Below are 25960 nucleotides of genomic sequence, written 5' to 3'. Positions count from 1 at the left end.
CTCCTCTGCCAAATCTATTCACTATTTGGTGTTTCTTGAAGAGAAATGAACAAAGTTAGAAGGCAAGACTCTAGTTAGAGAATACCATGGTCTGCTACATCAATTTGGTAGCTGTGACTCTTAAAAGATCTCATCTCACTTCTGCCACTGGCCTGCTCCGTTCATTTTTTCTCCCACTTTCAGCAGCGGATCCTCCAGGTTCAGAGCCAGCCAATGTAGATAATTTCCAGTTATTTTTATAGCTGCCTATTGTAGACATCACACTTCAACACCTTGTGCTATATACTATGTTTTAAACAGCTGGTGTCTCTTTTTAATCCTTAAAAAGAAAAGTCCACTAACATTTATTGTGTTGGAGCCACAGGCCCTACTTCAGCTCAGTATCCACTTCTGCTATTCTAATGAAACTTCCACACCAAGTTCTAAGACCTTCTCCCTAGCAACTCCTCTGCATGAAAACCAGTTCATTACTTTAACTGCTTGTTGTTCACCGTCTTTAAATCAACATCAGAAATGTTTCCCCATAGTTATTTTTTCTTAAGTTTGAGGGACTTCTAGTTTAAAAAACCAAACAAAAATGTTGGATGCTGCATTGACAGGGAGATGGACTGGATATCCTAAATGAACTTGTATTACATTAAGGCTTAGTTTTGCTTTCTAGAAACTTCTCAGTTAATCATATTAGATACAGCGATTGGCTCTACTAGTCTATCCTTAGACATACATTGCATAAACTGTGAGTAGCGGGATTCCTCTTTACTGACTCTTGCAGAGAGAAGCCCTGTTCCCTGTTTTGGAGTTGATGACTTGAAAAATATTATCCATGTTGGCATCAGTACCTCAGCTACTTCATACCTGTATTTGTTTTTTAGCAGTTGGCAGTATCCTCCAGTCTTGTAGACTTACAGCTCTTAACTTCCTCCTTTGGTATTTCTGTCTTTGTGTAAAAGTACACTAATCTCCCATCAGTATTCCTTTCAAAACTATTATTTATAGTGTCTAGAAGTCTGCTCGACTTTATATAGACATTAGAGATCTACACCTCTACCCAGATAAAACACGAATTTGGATATAACGTGGTAAAGCAGCACTCCGGGAGGGCGGGGCTGCGTGCTCCAGCGGATCAAAGCAAGTTCGCTATAGCGCAGTTTCACCTAGAATGTGGTAAGATTTTTTGGCTCCAGAAGACAGCGTTATATCAGGGTAGAAGTATATATAGTCTTGGACAAAGCCCCCAGCACACAGTGCTTCTGCTGCCTCACTTCTGGTTGAGTGTTGTACAGGAGAATATTACTGCTAGTCATGAACAATGAGCAAAAGACAGGGGCAGCTTCCTCAGCAGATCTTGGCTTAATTCTTTCATCACACCACCACTCTTCCCTGGTAATTTTGTGCTTATATTAGAGTTGTCATACTGAATTAGACATGTAGTCCATTTAGTCCATTATCTTATCTGACTGTGGCCAGTGCCAGAAACCCCATATATAACATTATGGAATAACTGTTGAGAGGGGAAGTTTCTTCCCAATCAGTCAACTAGAACTAGGTTTATGAGCTGAAGCATGAGGGTTTTATACTCCTAAAATGTATTTTATGCTACCTAGGGTAAGCAGTTCTTTTTGTTAGCTGTATAGTTCTTCAAAATCTGCCTGTGCTCTTGAGTGTATCTTGTGCCAATGAGTTCCACAGAACTTCTTGTTCACTTTCACTAGATGGCATCTTGTTCTTATATGATGGGGGTAAACAAGCTTATAGACTCATATGTTTTACCTTCTGTATATCTTTAGTTATTGCATAGACTTCTATAATGTCCCCTTTCGAGAGAGTCCACATCACTTCAGTCTCCACATAAATAATTCATCCTTATCCCTGTAATCACTTCCATTGCTCTTCTTGGAACACATTCTGCACTGTCATTCTTGAGCTAGTGAGCCCAGAGCTGAACATGGTGTTCCAGATGAGTGTACCATTGGCTTATATGGTAGGTTCAGGAGGTATAAGAAGTTTGATAAAATATTACTAAGGCTGTCAGTTAATTGCTGCTAACACGTGATTAACTGAAAGTAAAAGCTGCTTTTTTTTTTTTTTAACATGCTAATTGCATAACTGAGATGGGGCTTGGTGGCTGGGAGATATGGCCAGTCTTAAGGATGGATGAGGGGCAGCCACTCACTAAGGTGCCATGCACAGGGGGGTGCTGCATCTAGTGCCCCTGGTGAACCAGGACTGGCCGGAGAGCTGCAGCAAGATGCAGCCCCTGTGCAACAGCACAGAGTCTGCCTTGAGCTGCAGACCGAGTGCCAGGCACTACAAGCTGCGGCAGCAGCACAGAAATAAGTAACACCCAAAATATTTAAATAAATGGTATTCTATTATTAACAGTGTGATTAAAACTCTATTTTTTAATTTTGCAATTAATCATGCTTTCTAATCACTTGACAGCCCTAAAAATTACTAATATTTTGTTTGCTTTCTTTGCTACTGATTGCAATTAGTTTAGAATTTGGTGATGTATCCATGTATTCAAATCATTCCTCCCATTGTGTATTTGTCAACATAAATAGTGGTTGGTGGGGGCAGTTTAATGACATATCAAAGGAAAGTCAAGCCCATGTTTCTCAGACAGGAATTACTCTAGTACCTCCAGTCATATATCCAGCAATTAATTACAGCAGCACTACACTATTTAGTGCTTCTCTTTAGGTGGGAAGGGATAATATTACACAGTGACATTGTAGGGGCTGTTTAGGAAAACTGCATGTAAATAACCAGATGTGCTAGGAGAGGAGGGCTATTGCATAATGCCAAGGGAGTCTTAATGGCTATAAATGATGAAGAGCCTGAGTTTTACATACTAACTAAAACATGGCGTCTCTGGTAATGCAGTGCTCCTTACTACTCTCCTAGGGTAATGAGGTCAGAGAAGAAGAGTGTTACCACTTAAATCAACAGCACTTCTACAGTAACCGGTGTATTCCTAGAGTGCTCTCACTGAATACAAGCTGCCATGATCCTTCCCAGCTTGTGAAAGCCGCAAGCATAGGCTAGAGTAGTTCACTAAACTTCCCTGTTAAATTGAGAAGTCAAATTCACCTAGGAGTTCATTGAGTGTACATTCCCATGCTTAATCTTGGTTTGGTGTAGTTGTATGCTCAAAGCACATTTCCATATGTATCATGATGGTAGGAAGGGATTTCAGCAGCCTCTTTACTGCCTTGGAAATGGGAGAGGTCTGCATGGACTGTATACACTATCAGTGGACTAGAGTACTTAAGTCCCAAGCAGCATGTTTGCACTAAGGTGAGATAAGGAAGGGGAAGATAGCTTCTGTGCAGAGCATGGCTATCATGGTGAGAATAAGAAAAAGAGGCAACAGTATATTGCTTTCAACATAAACAGCATTGGAGGCACCATGGAGAGTGTCATCTCTAGAAACAGGCTGCAGATTATCTGACATACGCCAGCATTTTGCTATTAGAGGGGAAAATATCACTCCCCCTCCATGTCCACAGCAGCAGGTCAGGCCAAAGCTTCCGTCCTGCTTAGCTATCTTCAGCCACCTTCATAGTGAGACACAATCTCCAAACGCCTTTGTATTCAGACAATAGTTCATACAGGCAGATGCACTACCCAGCTGTGAGGTTGAGTTATTCAGGGAGAGGGATAGCTCAGTGGCTTGCGTATTGGCCTGCTAAACCCAGAGTTGTGAGTTCAGCCCTTGAGGGGGCCACTTAAGGATCTGGGGCAAAATCAGTACTTGGTCCTGCTAGTGAAGGCAGGGGGCTGGACTCAATGACCTTTCAGGGTCCCTTCCAGCTCTATGAGATTGTGTGTGTGTGTGTCTGTACACGCACACTACCTCCTTGCTGCAAATGCACGATTTAGCAGCAGTGCATACCAGACAAGCAGAATCCTACAACTGGCATGAACAGGTCTAGTCACCTTCATAACGACTTGTCAGATGGAGAGAGGGAGGAAAGAATTCAAACACCAAAGATTGAAGGCAGGAAACTGAGTTTTATTTAAATACTACTTATGAATTAGTTTGGTTCTTGTCCATCTGGGAGCAAAGGACACTGTACTCCTCTGGACTTACAGCATAGTGTGATAGAGCATTTAGAAATTCCTCCAGCGGGCAGACACCTGCTCTGCATCCTCTCACCAATTGTTCCTGCAGGGGGACAATCAAGTTCACACACATTTAATAAATAACAAATTCTTATGTTGCCAAAACTCCTTTTGTATGATCTCAAACAGGTGAAGTTGAGGCAGTGGTTAAAGAACTTTTCCAAAAGATCTCACTGAATCAAGGGCCAGGTCAGAAAGATAATTAGGCTCCTGCCTACCCATCTTGTGGCTGAGTATTTTATCATGTTCCCTCTGACAATGCAATCAAAATCTGTCTCATTCCACAGCTTAGTGGGCTGGAAATCTGCTGCAAGACCCTCTATCTAGCCGCTTGTATTGCAGAGCCACCACTGAGTCCTTACCTCTCCATGGTAAGACAGATGTACAAACCATTCTTTGGATTGCTGATGCTGATACAGTTCCACTGTCACATCTGCAGCATAGGGTGGCCACTTGTGATCAAAGATCCCCAGTGCCATCAACAGAGGAATGAGGGTAACATCATGAGCAGCATAGAGAATGAGCTTTCTGGGGGAGGGAGAGAGATACTAAAATAAACATTTTGCATTTATTTATCTGGATATCTAGCTACCACCCTGCATGCCTTTGCTAATGATGGATTAGCTTTTAAAACTCATTTAATAGTTAAATACACAGCTGTTCCTTTACTCATACACACTCAATGTCTATGTCAATTGGCTCTTTACATGTGCAGCCAGTCACTGATGGTAGCTAGAGAGACAATTATATTGCCCTGTACCTGGCCTCTGTAGCAGGAGATGATGGATCCATTGCTTTCATTATATTCTCATGTACAGCATAGAGAAGAGGACCAACACACATCTGGAGAACCTCCCTAGAACAGATGGAATTGGAAATTAGCCTGAACAAAAAACTCTGGACCACACGAAGAAAGAGTTGAAGAACTCTTGATCTGTCCCTTATTTCACTTCCCCATTTTGTTTGCTCTGATATACAGATACTCAGCCTAGGGGTTGTGACTTGTACTGGTCTCATGACTATACCCTCCACTTCTGTATGGCTTGAAGGAAAGGGGGAATTCTGAAACATTTTTGTTTTATTGCAGGGCCAACATGTTTAGAACCACAGCCCTAATAAAAGGGGAAGTGTCCCCATCACCAGAGAAGAGCTGCTGAGCATTGCAGCTGGGGGCTGTTTTTTTTAAAAGGAAAAAACACCGTTTCCTTTGGCAGTAAGTTAGCCTATCATCTTCTACGAACAATTGTGAAAGCTACTCAGCTGTGTATATCAGATGATATGTTCTGCAAGTCATGTGCTGCAGGCCAAGAAGGTACTCTTTGCACTAGTATCAACCACTCTTTGCAGCCCTGCTGTGCGTTACAGGTGATGCACTACTGGGATAATTCTCTGCCTGATGGAAATCAGATTCCACGAGTCTGGAATGACATCCTGTAAAAGGGATTCTTTGCTCATCCAGACACAGTCTTCCCGCTTCCTCCTTCAATCTAGTGAAGTGCAGAACTGTCCTTCAGGCTGGGGGCTGGAGATATGAGACATCACCTTGAATTATGTTCCAGGATGTAAATCATTGAGTCGATGGATCGACGCTCAATCGTTTTCAGGAAATTCTTCAGCACAGGGCAGCTGGGCAAGTCATGTACCTGAAAGAACATGTGGGGTGTAAGATCCAGTGTGCTGCCACCCAAAAGCAGGTACCGATGACACACTCGCACTTAAACACAGGCATTCATGGGCTGTTTCACAATATGTACACTCCACAGGCCTGCACTTACTGTAGGAAACTAACTTGTGATGGGTGTTGCAGGTTTTTGTTTTTGTTTGTATTTTTTTTGGGGTAGGTGGGGTGTTAATATAAGGAGCTGGCCCTTATACCAACTGCAAGTGTCAAACAGATGGTTAAGGGTTAATGTCTCTCTTACCTGTAAAGGGTTAAGAAGCTCAGTAAACCTGGCTGACACCTGACCAGAGGACCAATAGGGGGACAAGATACTTTCAAATCTTGGTGGAGGGAAGTCTCTTTGTGCTTTTTTGTTCATTGTTCACTCTTGGGACTAAGAGGGACCAGATGTACACCTAGGCTCTCCAAATCTTTCTGAATCAGTCTTTCATGTTTCAAAATTGTAAGTAATAGCTAGGCAAGGCGGATGAGTCTTATTTTTGTTTTCTCTACTTGTAAATGTTTCTTTTGCTGGAAGGATTTTTACCTCTGTTTGCTGTAACTTTGAATCTAAGGTTAGGGGCGGGAGTCCCTCTGGTCTACATGAATCTGAGTACCCTGTAAAGCATTTTCCATCCTGATTTTACAGAGATGATTTTTTTTTCTTTCTTTCTTTAATTACAAGCTTTCTTTTTAAGAATCTGATTTTCCTTGTTTTAAGATCCAAGGGGACTGGGTCTGAACTCACTAGGGATTGGTGGGGGGAAAGGAGGGGGGATGGTTAATTCCTCCTAGTTTTAAGATCCAAGGAGTTTGGATCTGTGTGAAGCCTCTCAAGGCAACCCAGGGAGAGGAAAATCTGGGGGGAAAGGAGGGGGGATGGTTAATTTCTCCTTGTTTTAAGATCCAAGGGGTTTGGATCTGTGTTCCCCAGGGAAGGTTTTGGGGGAACAAAAAGTGTGCCAGACACTAAATTCTGGCTGGTGGCAGTGTACCAGATCTAAGCTAGTTATTAGGCTTAGAAGTGTTCATGCAGGTCCCCACTTTTTGTACTCTAAAGTTGAAAGTGGGGAAAGAAACCTTGACATGGTGAGCAGCGGTGTGGGATTTTTAGGAACCAAATGCCAGTAGGATTTTTTTCTCTCCTTTCTAGCTGCTTGGAAAGCAGCCTGAGGGCAGAGGTGTTAAGTTTTTTAACAAAGGTCTTTGTTAAGAGGAGGCTTCAAGCTGTGAGCAAGCAGACAGCAAAAAGGAATTTACAAGTTGAATTGTTTTCTTTCTTTCTACCTCTCGGGTATAGCTAGTTAGAAAATCCTCTGTTAACCAAGCAGCCCTGAGCGGAGTGCATCCCAGGATCCAGGGAGCTGCAGAGGGGAGTGTGGCCAGCACAAGAGAGCAGAAAAATGAGTGCCAGTGGAGCAACTAACAAACTAGAAATGGCTAGGCTGGAAGCAACAGAGAAAGACAACAAACATAAGAGACGGATGGAACTAATTAATGCAGAAATAGCCTGGGAAGAAGCGGTCCACAAGAGAGCTATAGAGATAAAACAAAAAGAGACGAGAGATGAAAGAAAAAGCCAAAGAGGCTCACCAGAGGGAGGCTCACCAGCAGGCCCTGGAATTAGAAAAGGCTAAGCAGGATGGAACAGCCAACCCTAACAACCCTTCTCCAGGTACTGTTCCCCATCCCAGGAAATTCCCCACCTACAAGGCAGGTGATGATACTGAGGCCTTCTTAGAAAATTTTGAAAGGGCCTGGCTTGGGTACAACATCTCTACAGACCAGTACATGATGGAGCTGAGGCCACAGCTCAGTGGACCCTTAGCAGAGGTGGCGGCTGAAATACCTAAGGAACACATGAACAATTATAATCTTTTTCAAACCAAGGCCAGAATCAGAATGGGGCTAAGACCTGAGCATGCCCGTCGGCAGTTCAGAGCCCTAAGGTGGAAACCAGATGTGTCATTTACCCGACACGCCTATCACATTGGAAAGAATTGGAATGCCTGGATATCAGGAGCAAGTGTTAACTCTCTGGAAGAGCTGTCCCGCCTAATACAAATGGAACAGTTCTTAGAGGGTGTTCCTGAGGAAATAGAAAGGTACATCCTAGATGGGAAACCCCAAACTGTAACCGAGGCAGGGGGAGATTGGAGCCAGATGGGTGGAAGTGGCAGAAAAGAAAAAAACTACTAGCAAGGGGAGCGAATATCAGAAGGGGCAAACCGAAAATAAACCCTATCACTGAGGGCAACCCAAGACCCCACCTACAACCTAAGGAAAGCCCCAGACACCCTTTTGTCTCACCTCACCAGTGTCCAGCAACCCACCTCGGCCCAGTGACCAGTCAGCTGGGCGATGTTTTAAATGTAATGAACTGGGACATATAAAGGCCAGCTGCCCCAAGAACCCCAACCGAGTACAGTTCATTACACCACCATCACACCAATGATCCCCAGGCCCAGATGCCTCTCAAATACCCCCAGAGCAAAGGGAAACTTTGAGAGTGGGCGGAAAGAAAGTTATTGCGTGGAGAGACACCAGGGCACAAGTGTCAACTATCCACCAATCCTTAGTGGACCCCAAATTTATCAACCCAGAGGCCCAAGTGACAATTCACCCATTCATGTCAAAATCTTTAAACTTGCCTACAGCTGAATTGCCTGTCCAGTACAAGGGCTGGTAAGGAATGTGGACTTTTGCAGTCTATGACAATTATCCCATCCTCATGCTACTGGGGGAAGACTTGGCCAACCAGGTGAAGCTGGCCAAGAGGGTGGGAATGGTCACCTGCAGCCAGGCCAAGCAAGCTTCCACACCCATCCCTGTTCCTGGGCTGTCCACCAGGGCCTCGTCTGTGTTACCAGAGACCCAGACAGAGGTGGTGGAACCGGATCCCCTGCCAATGACTGCAATAGCCATAGTGCATCCAGTCCCAGAACCAGAACTGGAAAAGCAACCAGCACCAGAACCGTTGCCAGCATTGACGCCAGCGCTTGCAAACCCATCTACCACTCCAATGCCAGAGGGCACCAGCGGGCCTGAACTGGCAGAAGCAGCAGACAACTCTACCCAAGAGGCTCAGCCAGAGCCTGAAATATCACATAGTGCACCAGCAGAAAGCAGTTCACAATCAATGAAAACAAACCCATCACCTACATCGCTTCCAGAGGGACCAAGCCCAAGTCCACAGTCTAAGGAGGAACTGACGTCTCCAGCCTCAAGGGAACAGTTCCAGGCTGAGCAGGAAGCAGATGACAGCCTTCAGAAAGCTTGGGCGGCGGCATGGAGCACCCCACCGCCTCTCAACTCCTCTAACCGATCCCGGTTTGTTGTAGAACAAGGACTTTTATACAAGGAGACTCTTTCTGGTGGACACCAGGAAGGCTGGCGTACTCAAAAACAGTTGGTAGTTCCAATTAAGTACCAGGTAAAGCTCTTGAGCTTAGCTCATGATCATCTCAGTGGCCATTCTGGGGTGAATAGAACCAAGGACCGGTTGGGGAAGTCCTTTCACTGGCAGGGAATGGACAAGGATGTTGCTAATTATGTCTGGTCTTGTGAGGTGTGCCAAAGGGTGGGAAAGCCCCAAGACCAGGTCAAAGCCCCTCTCCAGCTACTCCCCATAACTGAGCGAGTAGCTGTGGATATTCTGGGTCCTTTCCCAAAAAAGACCCCCAGAGGAAAGCAGTACATACTGACTGTCGTGGACTTTGCTACCTGATGGCCGGAAGCAGTAGTTCTAAGCAACACCAGGGCTAAGACTGTGTGCCAGGCCTTAGCAGACATTTTTGCCAGGGTAGGTTGGCCCTCCGACATCCTTACAGATTTGGGAACTAATTTCCTGGCAGGGACCATGAAAAATTTGTGGGAAGCTCACGGGGTGAATCACTTGGTTGCTACTCCTTACCACCATCAAACCAATGGCCTGGTGGAGAGGTTTAATGGAACTTTGGGGGCCATGATATGTAAATTCGTAAATGAACACTCCAATGATTGGGATCTAGTGTTGCAGCAGTTGCTTTTTGGCTGCAGGGCTGTACCACATCCCAGTTTGGGGTTTTCACCATTCGAACTTGTGTATGGCCACGAGGTTAAGGGGCCATTACAGATGGCGAAGCAGCAATGGGAGGGGTTTATGCGTTCTCCAGGAACGTAACATTCTGGACTTTGTAAGCAGTCTACAAAGCACCCTCCGACACTTTTTAGCCCTTGCTAAAGAAAACTTACAGGATGCTCAGGAGGAGCAAAAGGCCTAGCATGATAAACATACCAGAGAGCTTTCCTTCAAAGTAGGGGACCAGGTTATGGTCTTGAAGGCGCAACAGGCCCATAAAATGGAAGTGTCATAGGAAGGGCCATTCACGGTCCAAGAGCGCCTAGGAGCTGTTAACTATCTCATAGCCTTTCCCACCTCAACCCTAAAGTGTACCATGTTAATTCTCTCAAGCCCTTTTATTCCAGAGACTTCAAGGTTTGTCAGTTTACAGCTCAGGAAGGAGATGACGCTGAGTGGACTGAAGGGGTCTACTATGAAGGAAAAAGTGATGGTGGCGTGGAAGAGGTGAACCTCTCCACAGCCCTGGAACGTCTGCAGCGGCAACAGATAAAGGAGCTGTGCACTAGCTTCGTCCCAATGTTCTCAGCCACCCCAGGACGGACTGAACGGGCATACCACTCCATTGACACAGGTAATGCTCATCCCATTAGAACCCCACCCTACTGGATATCTCCTCATGCCCAAGCTGCTATAGAATGGGAGATCCAAAACATGCTACAGATGGGTATAATCCGCCCCTCTAACAGTGCATGGGCATCTCCAGTGGTTCTAGTTCCCAAACCAGATGGGGAAATACACTTTGCGTGGACTACCATAAGCTAAATGCTGTAACTCGTCCCGACAACTATCCAATGTCACGCACCGATGAGCTATTGGAGAAATTGGGACGTGCCCAGTTCATCTCTACAATAGACTTAACCAAGGGGTACTGGCAAGTACCGCTAGATGAACCCGCCAAAGAAAGGTCAGCCTACATCACCCATGCAGGGGTGTATGAATTTAATGTGCTTCCTTTTGGGCTGCGAAATGCACCCGCCACCTTCCAAAGACTTGTAGATGGTCTCCTAGCAGGATTGGGAGAATATGCAGTTGCCTACCTCGATGATGTGGCCATTTTTTCTGATTCATGGGCAGAACACCTGGAACAAATCTTTGAGCGCATCAGGCAGGCAGGACTAACTGTTAAGGCTAAAAAGTGTCAAATAGGCCAAAACAGACTGACTTACCTTGGAAACCAGGGAGGGTCAAGGAACAATAAACCCCCTACAGGCCAAGGTGGATGCTATCCAAAAGTGGCCTGTCCCAAAGACAAAAAAACAGGTCCAATCCTTCTTGGGCGTGGCCGGATATTACAGGCGATTTGTACCACACTACAGCCAAATCGCTGCCCCACTAACAGACCTGACCAAAAAGACCCAGCCAAATGCAGTTAAGTGGACTGATGAGTGTCAGAAGGCCTTTACCCAGCTTAAGGCAACACTCATGTCTGACCCTGTGCTAAGGGCCCCAGACTTTGACAAGCCATTCCTAGTAACCACAGATGCATCTGAGCGTGGTGAAGGAGCAGTTTTAATGCAGGAAGGACCAGATCAAGAATTTCATCCAGACGTATTTCTCAGCAAGAAACTATCTGAGAAGGAAAGCCACTGGTCAATCAGTGAAAAAGAATGCTATGCCATAGTGTGTGTCCTGGAAAAGCTAAGCCCATACGTTTGGGGATGGCGTTTCCAGCTACAAACCGACCATGCTGCGCTAAAGTGGCTTCATACTGCCAAGGGAAACAACAAAAAACTGCTTCGATGGAGTTTAGCTCTCCAAGATTTTGATTTTAAAATTCAACACATTTCAGGAGCTTCTAACAAAGTAGCTGATGCACTCTCCCATGAAAGTTTCCCAAAATCAACTGGTTAAAAATTGTCCTTAAAATGAGAAAAGTCTTGTAGTTTTACATAATTAGTAGTATATGTAAAGGTGCATGTGTTTTATTAATCTGTTTATTCTAAAGTTCAAGGAAGAAATCACCGCCAGTGTGGTTCCACGCTGTCAGAGATTTGGGGGGCGTGTCATAAACAGATGGTTAAGGGTTAATGTCTCTTTTACCTGTAAAGGGTTAAGAAGCTCAGTAAACCTGGCTGACACCTGACCAGAGGACCAATAGGGGGACAAGATACTTTGAAATCTTGGTAGAGGGAAGTCTTTGTTTGTGCTTTTTGTTTTGTTCGTTGTTCGCTCTTGGGACTAACAGGGACCAGACGTACACCCAGGCTCTCCAAATCTTTCTGAATCAGTCTTTCATGTTTCACAATTGTAAGTAATAGCCAGGCAACGCGGATGAGTCTTATTTTTGTTTTCTCAACTTGTAAATGTTTCTTTTGCTGGAAGGATTTTTATCTCTGTTTGCTGTATCTTTGAATCTAAGGCTAGGGGTGGAGGTCCCTCTGGTCTATATGAATCTGAGTACCCTGTAAAGCATTTTCCATCCTGATTTTACAGAGATGATTTTTATTTTTTTTCTTTAATTACAAGCTTTCTTTAAGACTCTGATTGATTTTCCTTGTTTTAAGATCCAAGGGGATTGGGTCTGAACTCACTAGGGATTGGTGGGGGGAAAGGAGGGGGGATGGTTAATTCCTCCTTGTTTTAAGATCCAAGGAGTTTGGATCTGTGCGAAGACTCTCAAGGCAACCCAGGGAGAGGAAAGTCTGGGGGGAAAGGAGGAGGGATGGTTAATTTCTCCTTGTTTTAAGATCCAAGGGATTTGGATCTGTGTTCCCCAGGGAAGGTTTTGGGGGAACAAAAAGTGTGCCAGACACTAAATTCTGGCTGGTGGCAGCGTACCAGATCTAAGCTAGTAATTAAGCTTAGAAGTATTCATGCAGGTCCCCACTTTTTGTACTCTAAAGTTCGAAGTGGGGAAAGAAACCTTGACTGACAGCAAGGTTTATATACATTCCTCCTTAAGCTTTCATGCACATAAAGAGCACTAAACATGTTAACACCTGTGATGGAGATACAGAGCTATTCTGACAGCCAGATCAGGTGAATCCTATTAGTTCCAATGTAGAATAGGGATATAAAAAGGATTTTGAGCTGCTCTCTTTGAGACAGGGAAATTTGAGCAAGGACAGAATCCTGCAAGAAAAAGCCTTGGAACCAGGCAAACTCAAGAGGAAGGATAGGTCAAGGTCTATATCAGTTAACAATAACGGCAAACCTCAGGAAGACAGTAAATTTGGATCATGTGCAGTGTGGTAGGAGCTGAGTGGAAATGCTGCCTGCCTGTTGGCCCAGTTCTTGGCATGATGATTAGAGCTAGGTAAATAACAGTAGGAAAAAACTTTGCAAATATATAGGTCAATGTTTGAATTATTTACTGAGATTTGTAAGCTGAGTGAATGAAGAAAAATATTTCTTGAATAACTTAGTTCAGGGGTGGAGGAGAACTTGCCATTTAAATAAATTTTTCTATTACATTGCCACACGCCGCCAACTCTTGTTGGTTAGAGAAGAGGGTGCTCTGAGCCTTGCTTCATATTAAGACAATCTTCCTCAGGCTGCTACTTTTGAAGAGCCGCATCAAGCCAACTGAGCTGCATGTGAAGATGCCTGTGGAACGCCACTGACTTTAGGGAGCTCTGCACTTGTACAGGGGTCTACCTGTGTGGATCAGCTTGCAGGACAGGAGCCTGACATTGCTGCAATTATGTCCAACCTCACCTGCTCAGCAAAGATGTTGTCTAGTAGAAGAAAAAAATCCACAGGCTTCTCACTGTTGATTCCCATCTCCTCTCGAATCATTTTCAGATCATCAGAGATGCCCGGCTGCAACAAGACACTTTCCATTTTACCCCTGTCGAGAAAAAGGAGGCTTTTTAGATCTTCAGGCACTCTGGCAAGAGCAACAAGATAGCAGCAAGAGAACCTCCCTGCTCATGGGGTAGGGCTGTCTTCCAGGAGTGCGAGGGAAGGGAATGGAAACTGCTCAGTGCTGGATGGCGTCCCAGCGCTTGGAATGCTGACACAAGAAGTGACAGATTCTCTGTCTGAGCTGATGCCAAGATTTTAGATTTGTCATTAGGACTCTAACCTGGGGAGGAGATGTTAATTCCAAGGAGGAAATCTAAATGAGACACAAGCAGTTCAAAAGCATAGGACACACTCAGCAATGATTACATATCAATTAATAGTTGGTGTCACTGGAACTCAGCCCGTCTGTACCTCCAGGGAGCACTACTTTGCCAAGCTTGCCTCACAAGGAATGAGCAGTGAAAAAATCCTGGACTGACTCCTACATTTGTTGTATTTATTATAGGGGCAATGCAGAGTGATGCCATTAGTTAACTTGGCCTTTAGCCCCTCTTTTCAATTCTTTTTAAACTTCACCCAATTGGGCTGTGAATGTCCATGCTGGATCTTTGCCTCAGTCTAAATGAGGATGGGGAGGGTGTTTCAGCAAAAACTCTTCAGCCTTTTCCCAGAACTAAATTGGGGTAAAACAGCTTTATCAATGTTAAAAAGAAAAAAGTCTGACCGTTTCTTTCAAGAACTCCAGCACCTCACAAATCCATTCCTATTTGGCAATCCTCCCAAAAATTTTACACATATGCAATTGTTCAGTGCTTGCTCCTTAGTGATGTGAATGTCCTAGCTGCAGTGTGCATGCTCTCAGGCTTCACTGAGATGCCTGCAGCAGTCAGCCAGCTTGCCTGTCCACTACCTACCCCATCAAAATACACCCTACATTGCAAAGCCACGCACTCAGTTTTCATACGCCAAAATTAAGGTTGCCTCTTTGTGTGAGAGAATTCTGATAGTCTCTACAGGGCCATGGACAAAAGCATGTCATGTAATCCAATCCATATGTACAAAGGGGACAGAGTTAGATAGCACTGGCAACCTTAAATCTGGCATTTATTAACATGAGTGCCTGACTTTGCAAACTTAATGTTCTTTTCATGTAGATTTTTATAAGAAATATTTTAAATTCTCAGATAAAAACTTTGTTAAACAGGTGCTCAGCTTTAACTCCAATCAGTAAAAGGTATAAACATTACACAGATGTTGCAATGATCCCAAACCAAAACACTACACACCCTGGACAGTCAGAGTTAAGGTTAAATTTAAAATAAATCCAAACACATTAAAGAATGGAACTGCAGAGTTAAAGCTCTCAAGCAAGCTTAACTCTGCTGGGTAGTGATGCTGTGCTATAACCATACAAGTATGATTTGTGCTCAAGTGTTTGTCGTGATTAGACTAAACTGATCTTTCAAGAGCTATTAAATATTTTTCCCACATAGTGTCACTAATACCTTATGCAACTGTACAGAGACAAGGAGTACAGCCATTGCAATAGGAAGAATTCAGAGAATGAGGAAAACATGGTGCTTTCAGTTATTAGCAGTGATGTGCCATGATGGGGACCTCAGAAGGAGACATGTGACTGGGGGTTACCTGCTCAGATGCTTCAGGCGCTGGCAGTTCTCGTAATTGGGGTAGAGGATTTCAGTGCTTGCTTCATCAGTGACAATAGTAATGGGTCCTGTGGAATGGACAAGAGGAGGCTTCTGTCATCCCTAGCACAGCTGGGGTTGCCTTATACTAGATCTGTTTTCACCAATACAGGAATACAGAACTGGGCCTTTGTGCAAGACTATCTCCCATTAAAGTCAGTTTCCTTGTACAAGGTCTCACCTTTGTTTTCATGTCCTTCCAAGGCTCTGCCAATTCCCTTTTTGTTAATCAATATTTACATTGAGGTACCACCTAGAAGCCATTCAGATTGGAGCCTCATTGTGCATAGCTGTGGTCATACATCTCATAAATGGCAATCTCTGCCCTAAAGAGTTTATTGCTGTAGGAATCTTAACTGAGCTGGGGTGTGTGTGGTATTTCCTACTGCTGTGTTTAGCATTACTGTGTGCCACAAAATATATCCCTCCCTGTAACTCATCAGGAGTGTTATCATCTGGTAGGTCACTTTGCTGCTGCCAGGACATTCAAGCCCAGGGACCAAGAGCAAATGAGATGCTCTCAAGACAGGCATATCCATAGGGCCTGCTCCCTGTGACATTAGTCTCACATTGGTGAGCTTCAGGGTGCAGGTGAAGGTGTTTCTGGATAGTCAAACTTTTAACAGGGCTCAGGACTCTTATGGGCAGAATGCTCCAGGTTCTCTCAAGAGACATTTCAGACCTGACTATGTATTGGGGCCTACTCTTCATTTCTCATTGCCTGTTTCTGACACTGGTAAATGCTGCCCTATTCAGTCAAGCTGAGCTTGCAGCAGGAGGGGCAAGGGATCAAGATGAGCATCAACATGAAGCCGAGGAAGAGACAGAGCAAAAGGCGAACTGACAACTCATGCACTAGGCAGGAGATCCTAGATGGGAAGGTTGAGAAGGAAGAGCAACAGAAGGGTGGTGGGGAGACAGCAACTGGAGACCAGAGCAGTTGGGATATGTGAGAGGAGAGTGTATCTAGGGTAGGTTGGGTGGGGGGTGGGGAGGGAAGCACAGTCAGACATGACCCCCACACCCATACCTTCTTTATGCTGTTGGAACAGCCCAGCCAGCAGACACCGCGTGGACTCCAGATTGCGAACAATATTAGTGGAACGGACGCTGAAAGAGAGAAGGCAGCTTGTGAAACAGTGACACGGTCTTCCTCCTGTAAACACGGCCACATCCAAGAACAACCTGTTGGACATGGGACCTTGATCCTCCCATGAATCAGCAGCTCCAGATACCCACTGTCAATATTAGCATCACTGAAATGCAATCCGGACACTGAAGGCACTAGTGTCTCAGATTTTTGTACTGGTGACCCCTTTCACACAGGAAGCCTCAGAGTGCAACCACCCCCCATAAATAAAAACATTTTTTTTTTATATTTGCCACTATTATAAATACTGGATGTGAAGCAGGGTTTGGAGGTAGAGGCTGACAGCTCATGACCCTCCGTCCTCTGTTTAAGAACCTATGCACTAGTGACTCCTGGTACCACATTGTACTGGCCATGTGGGAGGGGTCAGAGGCCTTCACTGAGAGACACTGGGGGAGGAGCATGTCAGTCAGGGAGCCTTCATCCAAGAAGTAGGAGTGAGGGCTGCGGGGGACTCATGCAGGAATTTTCAGAAACTCACAAGACCTCGGAAGGTTTGAACATCGGAGATAGAAAGTTGATCTTCTCCACGTAGCTTCTCTTCAGCCTTTCTCCTAGTTCAAACATTTGCTGCATCCCCACTGTTGTCAGCTGCCCAGCAATGACACCACCCTGGGGAGAGAAACAGCAGTCACATTCAGTGGAAAGATGCGAGTCTCACAAGGGGAACCTGATCAAGGGGAAAAAGTCTCTCACCTTCAGTGTGGTCTTTTTGTATTGATCTTCATAAGGGGAGTGGGGTTTTGGCCCACCAGAGAGGTCAGTTACTGTGTAATCAAACTGGGTTTGAGCAGGGACTTCTAACAGAGTTGGATGCCACTCCACCTGATGCAAAAAAACAAGAGAAATGCTTCAGTAGAAAATAATCATCTTCCAATCACATCAGAACTACTCTGGGCTACACCCAGGCACGGGGGAATACACTGCGCTGCCTCTGTGATAATGAGACCGGGTGAAGTAATATATAGTACATAACTCCATTATCTCCCATTATATAGCACAGCATCTTGAAACGTATGGTCCTAGGACATCTGAGACCGTCCATTATTGAGACATGCAGCATGACTTCTATTGCTCCTGAGAACCTCCAGCACTGAGACCACTGTACCCCTATAGCAGCTGAAGAAATAACAGGCGATCACACCTGCTACTAACAGCAAACTGAATTTCTCCTTGAGCTAAATGGTAGAGCTAATACTCTCAGATTCAAGAGCCATGAAAAGCTGGGTCAGTCACAATGATGCCCAGGTAAGTGGGGCAGTGTAGTGCCTGCTTACTGGAGCAGCCTGCATAGCAAGTGCTCCTTGCCATGGAACAGCTCTCTGTGTCTGAGTACTGGGAGTCGAGCACTTGGTTAAAGCGGCAAGTAGAAATGGTTTTGCCACTTCAGTGGCAGGAAGTGTGAGAGGGATGATCTGTATTGCTGCTGCTATATTGGCAATTAATGGCTAGGACTCCAGAGGGGGAGCATGTACTTCTGAATCTGTAGGCTCCCCCAGCCAGATTTCTTACAAACATTACATTTCCTCTGTATTCAGCACAACAGCCAGCAGTTCAGAAGGTAAAAGCTGGATCTAGCCAATTTTTGTTCCCAAATCCTAATGTCTTATCCTGGTTACCCTATTTAAAGGTACACTCTAGTGACAATGCTCCTGAAAAAACAGATGCATGTAGACAAAAATGGTCTAAAACCCCCAAGTCGGTACCCTAGATCTAGCCATTTTTTTGTTTCAAGCCCTAAATTTGTACCACCTACAACAGAAACCAAAGCCAATACCCATTGTACCAGTACAAAGAAGGCATGGACCCTGATAGATCTTGGTTCAAAAGGGCAGCAAAAACTTAGATCTAGCTGGTATTTGGCAAACACTAATTAAAAGTGGCTTTGTGCACTTAAACAGATATGTATCTTCTACAGTAACAATGTGTAGTTACATATGTTTGGAGAAAATGTGACATTGTCGTTGGATCTCTGCACATAACGCTATTTGAGTCAGAAGTATGACAGACATCTTTTTGAGAGTGTTGGATGCCAAACTCTATTTTATATCAGATACTAAGTGTGGCTAAGGGATAGGGCATCAGCAGCTTCTCAGTACACAAAAGTGAATTTATAGTATTTCCATGTAGTTAAACTAGTTATCATAATTATGTGTACTTATAGAGTAACAGAAGATCCAGTTCTACCCTCAGCTGTGCACCCACACCGACTTCAATAGAACATCTCGGCGCACTCAATATTAACTGCGTTTTAAATTAATACATTAGAACCTTGCTAAACTGCAATTTCCTAATTCCCATGTTTAAATAAATGGTGTGAACCCTCTTCTCAGCAAAGATTTAACAGCAGACTCCCGTAGTGAGGTTTCATATTGCCAAGACTTCATTACTTTTGCACATTATTAGAGAGTATGTTTACTACTACACCATATTGTATAAATAATTAAAATTAAACTACAGCTGTCACAATAAATGAATAGAGAACACTAATGAAATAGCTTTGTTATTCTGTTCACTTACTAATTAAAAAAAATCAGCGCTTGGTAATGGGACTCCCTGTTGTTATGCCAAATGAGCAAGGCTTTATGGTATTGTTAACTGCATCTAACTTTAATTAATTACTATTTTATCCAATATTGCTATTTTTTCCAAAATGGTATCCTAACAGTTCTGACTCCCTTTATACTGCTTGGATTTGTGTACAAGTCAATTTGAATCAGAGATCTCTCTCATCCCTGTTTTAAAGAGAGCCATTACACCACCCCGGCTAATGTATCTACCAGAGCCACAAATTTGATAGCAATCTAGGTCACAGTTGGAACCACATTTGGAACCAAACACTCATATTCACAGTTGCACTGAACACACTAACATCAAATATGATCTGAACAACACTAGACAAGATGCTCCCCCTCTTCTTCCACCTCACCAGCTCCATTTATTGTCTACATAGACAGTAAAAAACCTAAGATGTAGGGGCAAAAATGGACACTTTCTGATAGGATCCAGATACCACATCCAGGAGCTGGAAGATGAACCGAGTCTGAAACCCTGCAAGTACAAATATCTCGGAAGCCGGGCACTGACTAAGGCCTGGTCTACACTATGCGTTTAAACTGAATTTAGCAGCGTTAAACCAAATTAACCCTGCACCCGTCCACACAACGAAGCCCTTTATATCGATATAAAGGGCTCTTTAAATCGATTTCTGTACTCCTCCCTGACGAGGGGAGTAATGCTTAAATCGGTATTGCCATGTCGAATTAGGGTTAGTGTGGCTGCAATTTGATGGTATTGGCCTCCGGGAGCTATCTCACAGTGCACCATTTTGACCGCTCTGGACAGCAATCTGGTGTCTGATGCACTGGCCAGGTAGACAGGAAAAGCCCCGTGAACTTTTGAATTTAATTTCCTGTTCGCCTAGCATGGAGAGATCATCAGCACAGGTGACCACGCAGAGCTCATCAGCACAGGTAACAATTAAGTCTCCTGAGAATCGAAAAAGAGCTCCAGCATGGACTGCACGGGAGGTACTGGATCTGATCACTGTATTGGGAGAGGATTCTGTGCTAACAGAACTCCGTTCCAAAAGCCGAAATGAAAAAACATTTGAAAAAATTTCCAAGGCCATGATGCAGAGAGGCCACACCAGGGACTCAGTACAGTGTCGTGAAAGTTAAGGAGCTCAGACAAGCCTACCAGAAAACCAAAGAAGCAAACACAAAGTCCGGGGCAGGGCTGAAAACATACCGCTTCTACGCTGAGCTGCATGCAATTCTAGGGGGGTCCGCCACCAGTACCTCACCCCTGTCCGTGGATTCCGAAGTGGAGGTAGTAATCGCAGCTATGGCTGAGAATTCTGCAGACGGGGAAGATGAGGAGGAGCTTGTAGAGAGCACACAGCACTCAGTTCTCCCCAACAGTCAGCAGCTTTTTCTCACCCTGACAGAATTACCCTCCCAGCCCTCGCAAGCAACTATCGCAGACAATGAAGCCACAGAAGGGACCTCTGGGGAGTGTACCTTGTAAATATAAGACGTGGTTTAAAAGCAAGCGTTTTTTAATGATTAATTTGCCCTGAGGACTTGGGATGCATTCACAGCCAGTACAGTTACTGTAAAAGTCTGTTAACATGTCTGGGGATGGAGCGGAAATCCTCCAGGGACACCTCCATGAAGCTCTCCTGGAGGTACTCCAAAAGCCTTTGCAGAAGGTTTCTGGGCAGTGCTGCTTTATTCCGTCCTCCATGGTAGGACACTTGACCACGCCATGCATGTAGCAAGTAATCTGGTATCATTGCATGACAAAGCCTAGCTGCGTATGGTCCCGGTGATTGTTGGCATTCAAGCAACATCCGTTCTTTATCTCGCTGTGTTATCCTCAGGAGAGTGACATCATTCATGGTAACCTGGTTGAAATTCAGGAATTTAAGTAAGAGGACAGAGATGGCCATTCCTACTGGGCTGTTTGCCTGTGGCTTAAAAGAAATTCTTCCCTGCATGTAGCCAAGCAGGGGGAAGAGCGGGGGGGGCGACTGGCGCTGAGCTTTTCCATGTTTGACTAGCAGGGATCTTCTCTGTTACCAGCCACGCGGTTGAGGAGGGGAAGGGGGGTGTTTAGCAGTGATCTTCCATGATACCAGTCACGGGGTGGTTTCTGCTGCTGCAAGTTAATAGGAAAGAAGCAGCACTCAACGGGCTTTGCTTGCTATTTGGGAAAGGAGGGCGCTGGATAGATGAAGGCTGCAGAAGCCAAAGGACAATGGCTTACCATAGCCGCATGCAAGCCAAATTCTGCTGCCTGGACCTGCATCTGTGATCTGTAACAACAAAGCTACAGGCACTCAATATTAAGATGCAAAATGCGACCTTGTAATGAAAACATGTGCTATGTAAGATGAATAGTGTTCACCGTGAAAGAGGATGACCATTGTTCGCTAAAATATATCTTCTCTCTTTTTTCCCTCCCTCATGCAGCTGCAAATTTTTCAAGCCTTCCTACTCTGTCCCGAAGGCTATCTCAGAAAAGATGGTGGAAAAAAAGATGCGAGAAGAAATGTTTTTGGAAATCATGGAAGTGACCCGCAATGAAAGAGCTCATCTGAATGAGTGGAAGGACGTGGTAGCAAAGTACAGGAAAGATGCCAGTGAACGTGAGGACATGAGGGACCAGCGTGAGGACAGGAGGGATGAACGTGAGGACAGGAGAGATGCTTGAGAGGAGAGGTGGCGGCAGAAAGATCAGCGGTGGCAGGATGCAACTCTGAGGCTGCTGCGTGATCAAACTGACATGCTCCGGCGTATGGTGGAACTTCAGGAATGGCAGCAGGATCTTAGAGTGCGGCTGCAGCCCCTGTGTAATCACCCTCCCCCCTCACCATGTTCCTTACCCTCCTCACCCACCAGGCGTGTAAGGACTCATGGGGGGAGGCTCCCTGCACCCGCCCACTCCACCCCCATGGACAGCCCAACCAAAAGGCTCTCATTATTATGAAATTTTTTAGTGGCCTTTTCCTTCCCTACTATCCTTCTCCCAAACCCCACCAGGGTTACCTTGTCAGTTCTCTCCCTCTTTTTATAATTTAAGTAATAAAGAATACATGATTTTTAAACGAGAGTGACTTTATTTCCTTAGAAAGCAAGTTGTGATCGAAGGGGTGGGTGGGTGGCTTACAGGGAACGAGTCAATCAAAGGGGGGGGCGGGTTCATCAAGGAGAAACAAACACAACAGTCACACTGTACCCTGGCCAGTGATGAAACTGGTTTTCAAAGCTTCTCTAATGCGCACCGCTTCCTGGTGTGCTCTTCTAATCACCTTGGTGTCTGGCTGTGCGTAATCAGCGGCGAGGTGGTTTGCCTCAGCCTCCCACCCCGCCATAAAGGTCTCCTCCTTACTCTCACACAGATTGTGGAGCACACAGCAAGCAGCAATAACAATGGGGACATTGGTTTGGCTGAGGTCTGAGGGAGTCAATAATGTGCGCCAGCGCGCCTTTAAATGGCCAAATGCACATTCTACCACCATCCTGCACTTGCTCAGGCTGTGGTTGAACAGCTCCTGACTACTGTCCAGGCTGCCTGTGTATGGCTTCATAAGCCATGGCATCAAGGGGTAGGCTGGGTTCCCCAGGATAACTACAGGCATTTCAACATCTTCAACTGTTATTTTCTGGTCTGGGAAGTAAGTCCCTTGCTGCAGCCGTTTAAACAGAGTAGTGTTCCTGAAGACGCGAGCGTCATGAACCCTTCCTGGCCATTCCATGTGGATGTTGGTGAAACGTCCCTTGTGATCCACCAGTGCTTGCAGCACCATGGAAAAGTATCCCTTGCGGTTTATGTAGTGGGTGCCCTGGTGCTCCAGTGCCAAGATAGGGATATGGGTTCCATCTGTCGCCCCCCTCCCCGAGTTAGGGAATCCCATTGCAGCAAAGCCATCCACTATGACCTGCACATTTCCCAGTGTCACAATCTTTCATAGCAGCAACTTAGTGATTGCTTTGACTATTTGCATCACAGCAGCCCCCACAGATTTGCCCACTCCAAATTGATTCCCGACTGACCAGTAGCTGTCTGGCGTTGCAAGCTTCCAGAGGGCTATTGCCACTCGCTTCTCAACTGCGAGGGCTGCTCTCATCTTTGTATTCTGGTGTTTCAGGGCAGGGGAAAGCAAGTCACAAAGTTCCATGAAAGTGCCCTTACGCATGCGAAAGTTTCGCAGCCACTGAGAATTGTCCCACACCTGCAGCACTATGTGGTCCCACCAATCTGTGCTTGTTTCCCAGGCCCAAAATCGACGTTCAATGGCTAGAACCTGCCCCATTACTAGCAGGATCTCCAAAGCGCAGGAGCCTGCAGTTTGACAGAAGTCTGTGTCCACGTCCTCATCACTCTCATTGCTGCGCTGCCATAGCCGCCACCTCCTCGCCTGGCTTTGCAGGTCCCGGTTCAGCATTGACTGCACGAGAATGCACGAGGTGTTTAAAATGTCCGTGATTGTGGTCTTGAGCTCAGCAGAGTCCATGCTTGCTGTGGAATGGCGTCTGCACAGTTCATTCAGGAAAAAAGGCACGAAACGGTTGGCTGGTGCTGCTTTCACGGAGGGAGGGGTGAGACTGTATCCAGAAGCACCAGCGGCAATGTTTTTTGCCCCATCAGGCACTGGGATCTCAACCCAGAATTCCAATGGGCAGGGGAGACTGCGGGAACTAGGGGATAGCTACCCACAGTGCAACGCTCAGGAAATCGATGCTAGCCTCGGTACATAGACACACACCGCCGAATTAATGTGCTCAGGGTGGCCGCATGCACTCGACATTATACAATCTGTTTTTAAAAAATGGTTTCTGTAAAATCAGAATAATCCCATAGTGTAGACATACCCTATGTTTGAGAGACATAGTGTCATTAGATTCTTAGGTCCAAAGCCCTTACCTAGAAATTGCAGGTGTTCTCAGCACAATGACCAAAGGGCAAGCCAACCTTCAAAAAGACACGTTACCCTTCAAAGGCACTTTGGTCTTTTGGAGTGTTTAGACTTTAGGAACGATTTAATGAGACGCCCAAAATAAAACAAATGAACAAAAAAAACCCCTAGAGTCTAGGCCAGAAGCCCCACCATGTGGCAGCGCCATTTCCCAGTGTTGGATGCCAGAACCACTAGGCTCCCTGAGACAAAGGGCTGCCATGCCTTCACTTTGTCATACCCATCCTGTTCACCATCTCTTCTCTGCCTGCTAAACCACACTGCCACTTCCCTGAAGGATAACTGCTGTTCTCCTCATAAATAAGTGTAAAGCACACAGCAGATAGGGAGGTAGTGGAGAATGGTGTACAGGTAAGCATTTTATTTTTAACACTAGTTGTCATTATACATAGTAAATGATTTTGAGTTGGGGGAGAAAAATAAAAAATAAGTGGATTCAGCAGTAGATTTCCTTCCTCTCCCCGCAAGCTTTACTGCACCAGAATGCACTGGGAATCAGACTTTTCTAGTGCAAGGGCACTGTATATAAGTGTTGTTTATAAGGAGCCAACATGGCCTAATAGACTGGGGCTTACAAGAACTGATTTCTAGTCCTAACCCTGCTGCAGGGAGACCTTAGCTAAGTTATGTGCCTTGTGCCTCAGCTTCCCCCATCTGTTAAATGGGGATAATGATACCTCCTTTGTAAAACACTTTAAAATCTAGTAATAAAAGAGAAGTGGTATTATTAAATGGTAAAATGTGGAAACCAAAATATAGTTGGGTCCAGAAGGATCCAAATGCTAGATCTGAAATTTTGCCACCCTAGTTGATCTGTCAAGGTCTAGATTTTACTATTGTAGTGTCGTCAGCTATACTTGTTTGTAAATATGGTACAAAAACTGGGAGTTCAGAGCTGAGTCTGGGACTGTGAATCAGCTGTACCAGGAAGAGTCAAAATTCACACTTTAGCACAGTAGTACTTATCTACTTGCCAGTACATAGTACAATTTAGGAACAAAATTTAGATGGATTCAGATTTTACTTGAGGTCAAACTTTTAAATAACAATACACTTCACTGTTGCGTTCCACTGCTCTAGTGCACACCTTGTCACTGCAGATACTCTCCCTCCCCACCCCCAAGATACAGGGACAGCAGCTTCCTCTGCTCCTCAGATCAGCTATGCTGTCCTTACAGTCAGAGTTTCCAGAAGCCCCTTCTCACCTGCTCCGGTTTCGGGATAGGTCTTAAAGGAGTGCGAGCTCCATGCCGAAATATGACCTGGACCAACTTCAGCTCCAGCCCATGGCGATCGCTGCTGTACTGCGTTTTGTCCGTTCTCAGCTCAGCCAGGGCTACCCTCTTCTGGTGCACATAGAAAGCCAGAGTGCCCAAGACGCTCACTCGAGCCCAGAGACCCATGCCGAGGTGCTGCGTGTGGATTAGTTTATGTAATACTGGGAAAGGGTGGAGGCGGAAGAAGGCTGCACCTCAGCTCAGAAATTCAGCTACCACAAACAGGCGCATTGGGGGATAGGGTGACCAGACAGCAAGTGTGAAAAATCAGGACTTTTCGGAGGGGAGGGGGAAGGGGTGCTAGCTGCGTACTGTATATAAGCCAAAGTCCCTAACACGGAGACGTCTGGTCACCCTAGCTGCGGGGAGAGGAGGAGGTTCTTGACCCCGCGCTTCTCCTTTAGCATAACCTGCGAGCGAGGTGCCAGGGCTAAGCCAGCTGCGCTCCCAGCCCGGGGCGAGCAGAGGAGCAGGGAAGCGATGCGAAGCGTCACTTCGCAGCAAGAGCTGCAGCCTCCCCTCCTTGCTGCAGCCCCTCTCCCGGCGGGCAGAGGAGGAGCGCGCCCGTCCCCGCCACAAGCTCCGGAGCCTCCCAGCCGGACCTGGGATCAGTTCGACCGCCCCGGACAGTGACAAGAGCGGAGCCACGCACAGGTTTATGGGAAATGTAGTTTTCCCACCAGCAC

The 25960-nt window shown here is 45.5% G+C and overlaps 1 protein-coding gene across 1 annotated transcript; it reads right to left on the bottom strand.

Moving 5' to 3' along the window:
• Nucleotides 1–3997: 3997 nt before the first annotated feature.
• ACP6 (acid phosphatase 6, lysophosphatidic) lies at nucleotides 3998–25901 on the bottom strand. The gene is made up of 10 exons (XM_030580625.1): nucleotides 25203–25901; nucleotides 17211–17339; nucleotides 16996–17126; nucleotides 16395–16474; nucleotides 15306–15393; nucleotides 13569–13701; nucleotides 5671–5771; nucleotides 4889–4984; nucleotides 4491–4656; nucleotides 3998–4171 (listed from the first exon to the last, which is right to left on the bottom strand). Exons 1-10 carry the CDS (start codon nucleotides 25398–25400, stop codon nucleotides 4034–4036), a joined length of 1260 nt encoding a protein of 419 aa, XP_030436485.1. The 5' UTR covers nucleotides 25401–25901; the 3' UTR covers nucleotides 3998–4033.
• Between the last annotated feature and the right edge of the window lie 59 nt (nucleotides 25902–25960).

Source organism: Gopherus evgoodei, chromosome 1 (assembly GCF_007399415.2).
Source record: "Gopherus evgoodei ecotype Sinaloan lineage chromosome 1, rGopEvg1_v1.p, whole genome shotgun sequence".
Lineage (NCBI taxonomy): Eukaryota > Metazoa > Chordata > Testudines > Testudinidae > Gopherus > Gopherus evgoodei.
This window is presented reverse-complemented; position numbering and strand designations above follow the sequence as displayed.